The sequence below is a fragment of the Anticarsia gemmatalis genome, chromosome 19 (genome assembly GCF_050436995.1).
Source record: "Anticarsia gemmatalis isolate Benzon Research Colony breed Stoneville strain chromosome 19, ilAntGemm2 primary, whole genome shotgun sequence".
Classification (NCBI taxonomy): Eukaryota; Metazoa; Arthropoda; class Insecta; order Lepidoptera; family Erebidae; genus Anticarsia; species Anticarsia gemmatalis.
Window position 1 is genome coordinate 5,879,509 of NC_134763.1, and position 10,763 is coordinate 5,890,271.

Sequence of the window (10,763 nt, forward strand, 5' to 3'; positions counted from 1 at the left end):
GGTGTCACATTTTATTATGAGTATCTTATGTATGTAGAAATATGCGCAAAATGAACCGAATGTGTATGGAGTTTCTTACCATTATAGTATTCTTCTGAAATGAGATCGAGAAACGAACCCAATCAACTAAAAACGGACTAAGCTCTTGTATTATACAACATCTAGATATAAGTATCAAATCATAACAAAACGTAATGCCGTTTCATTTTAATAACATTACTTGTATTCGATTTCTTCTTATTACGGATCTCTTAAAGATTCTTACCTTATTCAGAAACGATAATAATCTCAAAATTATTTGACAATAACATTATGCCAAGAAAATTGTTTCACTAAGAAATTTCGCAACTAGTTTATAATAATGCCTCGAGATCTTATTTCAGATAAGGTTTTTCTATCAAATATAGGATGAAAATAAACGAGGATAGGGCAGGGGTGGTTCAGATTGTGTTGCCTAAATACTGTTCTGTTACGTAAGTCAGTTTCGTTACATATTCAAGGCAGTATCGGAGGACACGACGTGGTGATTGAACTCGAGTGCTTGCGACAAACACTCGGCCATCGTGACAGTCGAGTCTCTCGACTGTGTGTATAAATAACCTAATTACTTAATTCTGTAAACGTCTTGAAAGCTCCTCGACGCGCCGTTTTGTGAAGAAAAGATTTGTCAAAGTAATGATGAATTAATTTAGGGTAAATTAAATGGAAAAGGACATTTTAGCCTTTGCTCAGGTAAAGAATGTTTAAATGCTAGGGTAGAAATACACAATTTACAAACATAGACAATTGTGAATTGGGTTTTTCTATATTAGAAATCATTTAGTATCACTTGTAAGTCTTTATGTACAAAATAGTAATAAATAAATAGGCTGAATAAGAGGATCCATCATGTCGAACAGGAACAGTGAACGGCAGTATAAGCGAGCTGCGGTACACTCCGGCGAGCGAGCGTGACTACGGCGCGCTGACCTGCCGCGGCACCAACACCGTCGGACGACAGGCGCAGCCTTGTGTCTTCCAGATAGTACCCGCAGGTAAACTAGTATATTTATAGAAAATATCCCATTGTATTTCACAAGAAATAAGCCTAAACGATTTAGGTGTTAAAGAGGAAAAGAAAATGAAAACATCTATTGAATTGAACGTTCTCAATCATTCAATTGAGATTCTCTCATTGTAATCCATCATTTCATTCAAAGAGTTCATTGAACTTTATAATTTACGTTATTTTTTTAATAAATCCTTTTCAAAGCTTTTAACAATGCCCGAAGTATTCCAAATTACTCTCAGCAGGGAAAAGTCAAACATAGTCAATGAAACGACAATAACGCGGGGCCAAGTTTACAAACTATTTTTGTGTTGAGACAAAATTATCCGCTTAGGTCCCAAAACTAGTTTTGCCGAAGTTGAAGCTTGTTCCCAATTGAGAAAGTTCGCCGAATTATATTTAAAACATTTTGATAGACTGGCAGACAAAGTTGGAATGGCAAATATTTGCCAATTTACGGACGTTTCTGTTGTGAACTGGACTTGGGCTCGGATCGCAGTAGTCAAATTTGGAAAAGGGTTTGTGCTATGCAAGCGAACAGGTCAAGGATTTACTTCCTATTGATCTGCAACTTTGAACTCAGTTGTCTCGCTTTGAAACTGAGAGAGTACCGCAGCTCACAATAATTTGAATAAACGAACTTGTATATTGAAACCATTTTGAAAGCGTAACTACAACTGCTGCGGTAGATGTTATCGATAATTGGAATCTATTTCAGTGGAGTTTTGAATAGAAAATTAGTAAGTATTACGACAAAAGGATCAGAGATTTGAGCTGTGTATTAAATAGGTAAAATCTAAATAAATTACTCTATTCTGGCACTTTCCTGGACAGTAAATCTTTTGAAATCGGTTTCACAGTCACTTCAAGGAAAACGAAATCCGTAAACGTAAACCTGATGAAGTTCGTCAAGATTGAGTTTCCGAATTTTATTTTCTTTTAAACCCATTTGAATTGGTATTCTTCATATATTTTTTAAAGAGTTATGCTAAATTATTTTTTAATCTTTGATCAGCTCGACCATCCCCGCCTCGTAACTGCACGGTTACTGCCAGTAACGGCTCCAACTGGATCGAGGACTCGTCGAGGGACGACTTCGGAGAGTCCATGGTTGTACGCTGCGTCACCGGTTATGACGGAGGCCTGCCGCAGCTCGTGGTGCTGGAAGCTTTAGATTCCAATACTGGCAAGATACGGTTCAATGTCACTGCTAATGAAACTGGTAAGTAGTACAATATTGTTTTAGTCAATTTATATTAATATTCTTTCTTAAAAATAATGACTACATGGTTTATGTTTCTTTGCATTCCGTTTTAGGATATTTCGTTTTGGTCTCTAGGTCTAAACGAAAATTGCTTCAAGCTACAAATTATAACAAATGTTATAAAACTGCCTGATTTCAGTGCAAACCTAACGAGTAAAACATTTTTGAAATTGAGACTATTACTACTGAATTATCTATGCCCTATTATTTTTCTACTAATAGATGGCGTAGCAATATTTTTGGTACCCGCCGGGATTCTCTGGTCAAGTGGCAGTGCCCTGAGACTGACAGTGCACTCCAGGAACGACAAAGGCGCGTCAGATCGCATCATGCTCCACGCCCTCGCGTACCAAGACCCTGAAAGGAGAACAGGTATCAACACAATTACCAATATCCTGCTAATTATCTTTAATATATTCCCCTATTTGATTTATTGTATGTGCCCATTGTATCGTTTAACAAAAAGCGTAATTACGTACTGTCATCAGAACGTTAAGCCCATTGACGCAATACCTTACACCTCTCCGATCGGCACACTAATAATATGGTGAATTGCCGCCTGTGTAATTTGCTATTGATAGCTAGACAATAAGCAGCCAATCTGCTAGATAGCTAGACGTAAATTTCGACCTGCCTAATGGCGCTATAGGAGCGATTCCATCCCGCTCGCACATACTAATTAGAAATATGTTTGAGAAGGATAGCGGCGATTGTAATTACGCTAATTTAGCGAGTTAACAACGAATACCGTAGTAACTTTACTAGTAAGTAATAAAGACACCGTTGTGGGCTATTTTCAATTATTTTTATAAGTGTGTTATCAATTTTATATGAGTTGATGATAAAAATAAAAAGTATTACGAAGAATATGTTTTAACGTGCGCTACAAATGAATAGAAGTTACCCAACGGTTTAAAGAATAATATAATCATTTGATTTGCAGTAAAATGTATAAATCCTTTTTATGTGTATATGATAGACAGCTTGGCCATACATTTTCACAAGTGCTGCAAAAATGCGGTATTCATTTTAATAATGTACCACAGAAGACTGAAGAATGTATTTTTACATTACATGCCCATAATGACGAAAATTCGTTTTGAGTGTGTATTATAAAATTCTTTACCACAAAGGCTTTAAATTCAAATGAATGTTTGATAAATAAGTATAAACCTACCTAATAGTCTCAAAATAATTTTTAAGCTTTGCAGTTATGCACTTTTTATTTATCTTATTTGAATAGCTATTACAATCGTACTTCAGCGGAATTTGGTTTGCTGCTCAAAATATTCATATTGGCTAGTTCATTAATATAAATAATATATAATTAAATTTCTTTTCAATGTTCTGACTGTGACTAGTGCTACTTGCAGGTAAAATTAAGCACTTCAAAGCTAGTATTGCGTATATTATGCGTGCTAGTATTTGTCCCCGTGTAATAAAATTATGTAATAATATCAATCAGCCGAGCCTTTGTTCCAAACATGTTGAAGTCGACTTTCACCCTCACCGAATGCAGCTGGATACCAGTATTTTACATGGAACAACTGCCGATAGGACCTCCAAAACTCAGTTACCAGAGCCTATTATAATATGGCCCGGTGTATTAAACTGAACAGATAGCATGTGAAAAAAACGCGAACATACCACGTTTTAGATGTTCATTATAAAGATCCGTACTTGCTTACCTCAAGCAACATAACAATGTACACCTTTTTGATCGAAGCTGCGTGAATTTGTTCCTTAAGAATAAATTGAGGAAAACGAGTAATTGTGATGCTTCAAGTCGAACTAACCTGACATTACTTATGCACCGCTACCGTCTTACCTCAACACTCGTTACGAACCATACGTATCTAAATAAACCGCCTCTCGTATAAGGAAAATGAAAAAAGGGAAAATAAATAAATAATAAACAGAAATAGGCAAACTTCTGAAGGTTGTTGTATGGTGTTCCCAAATACATGATTAATTCTATTACTTGTTATTGGGTGATGTCTATCAATTATTTTGGTTTCTCCTGAGATCGATTTTTATGTGATACTTAAGTAGTTCAACTTCTAACCCAACCTCATGTATTTTTAATTCTATTAATATCCCATCAATAATTAACATCATATTGTTTGGAAAATTATCTTTAAAAATATACGTTTTTGTATGGCACAGAAATAAGCCAAATGCATTGAGAAACATCTAAAACTATTACTACTATATCGTGAAAGAGTCCTCTATAAATAATAAGTACTTGCTAAGTGAACCACTATTGTCCACTAGATGGCGGTAGCAGTTTAGTTGCGGGCGTGTCGAAGGCAGCGTTTTGGTCAATCATCTTCACTGTCATTATTTGTGGATGTGCAGCCGTCTTTACTGGTTTCTTCCTCCGACGAAAAAGGTGAGCTTCATTTTTATTATTTTCATGATATGTGTAATGTCTATCAGTAGTTGTTCGCTTTTGTCATAGTGCTTAAGAATGAGATTAATTTAAAATAATAGGATGTATTGTAAAATGTATATTTAGATGCAACTGTACTAAATTAACGGGACAGTTGATGATGATGATGATAATCCTACAAAAAACCGGATCTGTGATATATAAACAGCTTTTCGTGCGTATTATTAAAACTCTCCACGTCATCTAACTTCGATACGTGCAATTATTAAAACAATAAATTAGCACTTACCTGGGAATCAAACCTTATACATTTTTGGTTCAACCAAGTAAGTTTGGTACCAAGTAAGTACATTTAGCAGTGTAAGTACCGTTTAATCTGAATAATGTTTGTTAATTTGTATCGAATGTGTCCGTGTTGAGGGTATCCATTGGCTTGGTGTAGCGAGTGAAACCGCAACTACTGATTCCAGTATTGAGAACAAGCGTTTAAAGCTATCATTGTAATCATTAATTTCACAATGGCATTTTATTTATATTGATGTAAAAACTATTGGGTATGAAAAAGCTTCTACTATTTAACTAATTTTATTAAAAATTAATAGGATTACAATGCTTAACTTACGTCTTCTAATTTAATAACATAGTACACATAAAGTTAGGGAGCCTGTACTAGGATATAATCCTGTATCACAGGCAGTTGGATAAATCAAGTATTTTACATAAGGGCAGGAAAATTAACACAATATTTAACATATATATAAACTATGATCAATATGATCCTACTACTTTATAACGTGACTTAGATTCTGGCTCACAATGTCTCGTGTTGTATTTGAGAAAATATTTCTTATTTTATTAATTTGTTAAGTGTTTTTCTAATACGTTTTGTTGTTGTTTGATATCTTTGCGAAAATCTGAGTACCTAAGTTTTAAATTTTAGCCAAGGTTACAGTTAGCTTAAAATGGGATACGTTTTGAATTTTCCACGCGACAGTGTGGGCGGACCGTCGTCATTAATATGATATATTGTTCTGAATCAATATAATGTAAGCACAGTGTTACAATGTTGATATAGGCACGACTTAGAATAGCCTTGTATATTAGATAATGTACGCTAGTTTGAGCACAATGCCTTCATTTAACATTCACATGATTAAATCAGCGGGTATCGATCTCCAATTACATTAAAATTGTATAGTGCAAGCTGTCATAGTATTCGTGCACTTAATAAATTCTATTATGAGGTAATGAAACGTAAAATATTTATTTTGAAACCTTGGTATACAGCACAGTGGCCCAATTCATTGTTAAGTTGATGCTACTAGGATATCCAGAGTCTAACTTCTACATGGACCTATTATATTATTTGTTCGATTGTCAGTAGCTTTGAGAACAGCTTACGTTAGAATTATTTTAGTACTTACGGGATTTGTTTTTAATCAGGAGCAACCCTCCAACGAAGCAGCAGTCATCAGAGCTACAACTGAACGCCGGAGATGGTCAGTACGTGGTCGCGTACACTCTCAAGCCGCCCAAACAAGCACAGCCTGACATATTGAATCCACCTCCAGGTAAAGTCACTTTTGTTAAAACTTTTATTCCCATTTAAGCTGAATGGCTTAAGCAGCGACCTCCCACGATCAAACTCAAGGCCTTTGACTTTTTCAAGTAATGTGTTTACTCGAAATTAATGATCAAAATAAGGTCCAGTAAAGGAAAATACCACATGAAAAGTTCCAATGGCTTAGTGTGAAATCCTCAACCAACACAAACACACACTGTACACTTGACCAACGCGCTGGGCCGGGACATAATCTACTTCACACGATGAGCCGATTCCTATATATATATGTCATATTGATCCATTACCTTGTGTCATTGAAATAACATTTGTTTGTTACAATCTTAAAATAACATGTAGTTACCGCGGCTGTCTGTCAGTAACTAACATTACTACTAACGTCGCGTGACACTCACGTTCATTCAACAGTGACATGACGTCACGCATATCATCAGTGTACATAAACCTATTCAATATCAATATTTTAGTTTGATCGAAAGTAGAGACTTATCTATTACCGACGCGTCGCTTCAAACGATGCTAACATATTTCACTTTAGAGGTATGAGCGTGATCGGTTGCTCATATCCTGCGTCAAAGCAATTTTACTGACAGAGATTCCCGGAACAAGTGTAGTATATCGTAAAGATACGTTGTAGTGAGTCGACGAGGACCGTTCGATCGTCATTTGTGGTTGCGCTCCCACTGCGCTCCTGCAACGCAACGCTACAGAAGCTAATTTTATCGAGGAATTCCTCTCTTTACGTGTTGCGTTAACTATAGTAGTATTGTTCGCCATAAACAACCTATTTCCAGTTAAAAGCATTTGGGTTAATTGGAGAGTTTAACAACACACCGGCTAGACGCATAATAAATTATTATTTGGCTTCATCTTGTGTGATGGCAATCCGTTGATGTGAGCTATTTTTAATTGTTTCGAAGATGAACAAACCTCCTGATTTTCTTTGTTCAAGCTGAAGATAATAATAGTTTTACTTTAAAATATCATACCAAAAAACAGCTTACATTTCAATGTTTTTAGATAACGATAACAAAAATCTCTGCACGAAATGACCAAACAATCGCAAAACATGTTATGTTTGAAAACAGACGGAGTGCCACCACTGAGCACAAAGTGCGCTACAGAGACGGCGGCGAAAAATGGCGCCCTCCACGCGAGCGAAGAGTGGGGCGCGGTGGAGCGCGCGGGCGCACCGCTCGACGACCACCGACCCGTAAGTACCCCAACACGGCCGAATACCACCGGCCAGTGCACTGCACCAATGCCACCGGTGCCCACTGTAAATTGCTGTCTGCTTTGAAAATTATTCTTTATTTTCAATCGCTTTGTGTTCAGTTTGGATATCCAATGTTTTACTGCTCCGTGTGGGGCTGTGGACGAAGCAAAGCTTGAACCTTATTTGATTCCACGGTATTTGCCGTGTGTTTGTGAGAAACTAGAAAGATCCAATAGGTAAAAATGTAAGAATGCAGTTTAGTAGCAGCCCTCAAACGACATTCGAGTACACAACTGAATAAAAGCGAATTGCTGGACACACTAGGTTGCACTTACTCTTTTACGATTTCTTTATTTTTAAAGCTCGGTGCTGTGCAGTTAAACTGAGGGTTTTCGAGAATTACTTTGTTTTAGTCTTGTATTCAGTTTGATTCTTTTGAAATAACATTTATTTGTTCACGATCAACTACAATACTTTCAGCGTTCTTTAAATTATTTCTATCTTATATTTTAAGAACAGTATTATATTTCGCGATCAAAAACAACAAAAAATTCTGTTTCACTTAGCCGTAATACAACATTGTATAACTGGAATCTTTCACTCCGCTAGAATTACGTGCTCCGAGTATTTATACGCGCAGACATGTTATTAAATTAAAAGCTCCCACTAACCCGATGTGAAAAATCCAACTCATTAAAATGTGGGTTTAATTATGTCATAGACTAGACACTCCGTATATAATTATACTAGGTACAGTAGGTACTTTGTACTTATTCACGCACGGAGACTCAACAACTTCTGAAACATTAGATAAAAATTGACATCGTATTAAATTTGATTACATTTTTATTATCATCGTATAGTTTGAGTTCTAATAAAATACCGGAAGGTATATTTTATTTTTCCAAAATTTAAACTCAACTTTTATTAGGCTATCTTGAGAGGTAATTTGGAAATATAAATTATTTTAGGAGTACTTAAGTACCTATTAACCTAGATTGGGTTTTAAGAGTTGGTAAATTATTTTTTTGCAGGTACTGTCACCGCCAAAAGCAGCATTAAGTAAGCAACCTGTAACATTAGGTACTATGACGTTAAGTAGGCGAGAACATCTCATAGCCGAGGAAATACCTGGACCAGAGAGTTGTGTATAAATTGTAAATAAATACTTCTGTAAATATTATCCACTTTTGTTGAGTTTCCATTAAAAGCCAACATGACAGAGAAAGTGTATTAAAGGGTAACCAGACGAAAGGGAGAAGTTATCAGGGGAGCAGAATTAATAAGTTGTGTCTACAGATTTTAATAGATTCTAACATTAATTCAGGGGGAACAGATAAAAGGGGAATTACCCTTTCAAAGGTCTTATAGGATTGAGAACTTGTGAATATGTCTGTGAGACGCTGCAAAATGATTAGGCTTGCGGTGGAGACTCATCTTGAAACTGTGACGGTTTGTTAAGTATTTAGTTCATAGATTCGCATTGATTCATAGATATGTTTTTAGTGAAAACTCGTTTCTAGTCAACAATTTAATAAAATGCGGCCTAGTAAACATTTTCTGATTTTTCAATTGAACACGCACTGGTATTTATCAAAATTGCAATATATAAATAATTATGTTTGTTAAATAATTGTATGTTATGAATAATGGTTGTTTTTGTAAGTCCTAGCCGTAGTTAGTTTCGGCGTTAAATAAAGCTTAAAAATCATTCAATGATTTCAGTGATTGGGCTCACAAAACTCATTTACCCGTATATAAAACACGATGGATAACATTTAACAAACCGTCACAATTTGTTTGTTTGCGCTGTTGGATACATTTATTAGAATCAAAGTGTTTCAATGTTTTTTGGCGAATCCATTGAAAAATATTTCACCTAGCCTGAGTTTTTTTCGCTGATGTTGTCATTTAAATATTTCGTTTTAGTTACCAAATATTGAAATGTAAATAAAGGTTCTTCTGAACGTATCTACCAGTGATAATTTAGTTCGAATGTTGTAAAATAAATCTTTGTAAATAAAATGTATGTATTGACTGTGAAATTGTGATAAAATAATATTTGTAAATACCATAAACTGAAAAGTTAAAATATAAGGAAATAAACTCTGTTAAGTGTCCGGTTGTTTGATTTAAAGATCAATTTGTTTGCAAAATGTAAATGTTCATCCTGAGCTAAAAAGTAAAATGGCGGAGCATTTTCCGCAGTTTTCGAAAGCTGTGCAAATATAGAAGCAAACAATACTTTAAAACAATGTAAAGCAGATTTTGTATTTAATCCTAATGTTTCGCGTGGAATACATTCGTAACGGAATGAATTTTATTTGGATTCTATCTTTAGCGTTTGCCCGTACGTGTGAATGTAACATGACAACACAATAACGAAAATGTAGAACAGTAGCTGTATTATTTTGGGGGAAATATATTGAAAAGTTAGATTTATACATTTTTAGCGCATAACAAACTTAAACAAACTACTGAGTTTATGACTGCTTCAGAGGCTTTCCTAGCAACAATAGACAGTTTATTTTTCACGTACCATCCAGCAATATCACTACAAACGATAATATACCGAACACTAAAGTAAATTAAAGTACGCAAGCAGTAAAAATGCAGGTGACACATTTCATTAATCAGAGTATTGGATACTTTTAATCAAGTCGATCTTTTTCAGCGAGACGTAGTGCGCCGTGCAACGTGTGCCTTTAATTAAAATGTCTGTGGCTTGTCACCTCACCCTATCCGGAACTTGACCGCAGTTATTTAAAACCTTCGACACGACTTTAACTTAACTCTATTGCTGACTATCTATTTAAATAGAATAGAGATTTAGACTGTAGAATCTACGGAAGTTTCCCCACTGCGAATGACAGCTAATTTGATGTCTTCGTATAAAAAAACAAGTATGTAATTTTATAGAGCAGTGATTTCGATATGGCATCGTAGCATCAACTGGTTTAACGTTGAGTAATAACATAGCTCCTTATTCTGCTAACTACCAAATAAATAGGACGCAGCGTGCACGTTTAAATAACTTCTAACCATGTGGCGACCCATATGCACACAATGCATTTAGGTTAATCGTGGCATCGTGAATTATGCAGCTGCCTCGAAGGAAATCCCGAAAGCGCAATAATGAACATCCTACGTAATCCGCCATTGGGCTGGTTAACCAATTAGGAGTGTTTTGTGACTTACGTCTGTGCTTACAGGTTGTTGTGCAAGACCTTTGTGCATGTGGTTCACACTTACTACTCTTTA

General features: G+C 35.5%; 1 protein-coding gene across 2 annotated transcripts in view; it reads left to right on the top strand.

The window, feature by feature from the left end:
- The window catches only part of LOC142981231 (neural cell adhesion molecule 1-like), a 94,920-nt gene extending 85,300 nt beyond the window's left edge, over positions 1 to 9,620 (top strand). Inside the window, exons 12-18 of one of the 2 annotated variants that reach the window (XM_076126989.1) lie at positions 906 to 1,034; positions 2,064 to 2,270; positions 2,535 to 2,684; positions 4,587 to 4,704; positions 6,148 to 6,275; positions 7,375 to 7,499; positions 8,537 to 9,620. In XM_076126989.1, the coding sequence (XP_075983104.1) occupies positions 906 to 1,034; positions 2,064 to 2,270; positions 2,535 to 2,684; positions 4,587 to 4,704; positions 6,148 to 6,275; positions 7,375 to 7,499; positions 8,537 to 8,656 (977 nt within the window). In that variant the 3' untranslated portion in view covers positions 8,657 to 9,620. Of the gene's footprint in view, positions 1 to 899; positions 1,035 to 2,063; positions 2,271 to 2,534; positions 2,685 to 4,586; positions 4,705 to 6,147; positions 6,276 to 7,374; positions 7,500 to 8,536 lie in introns of both variants that reach the window. The other variant, XM_076126987.1, reaches the window with a different exon arrangement.
- The last annotated feature ends 1,143 nt before the right edge of the window (positions 9,621 to 10,763 follow it).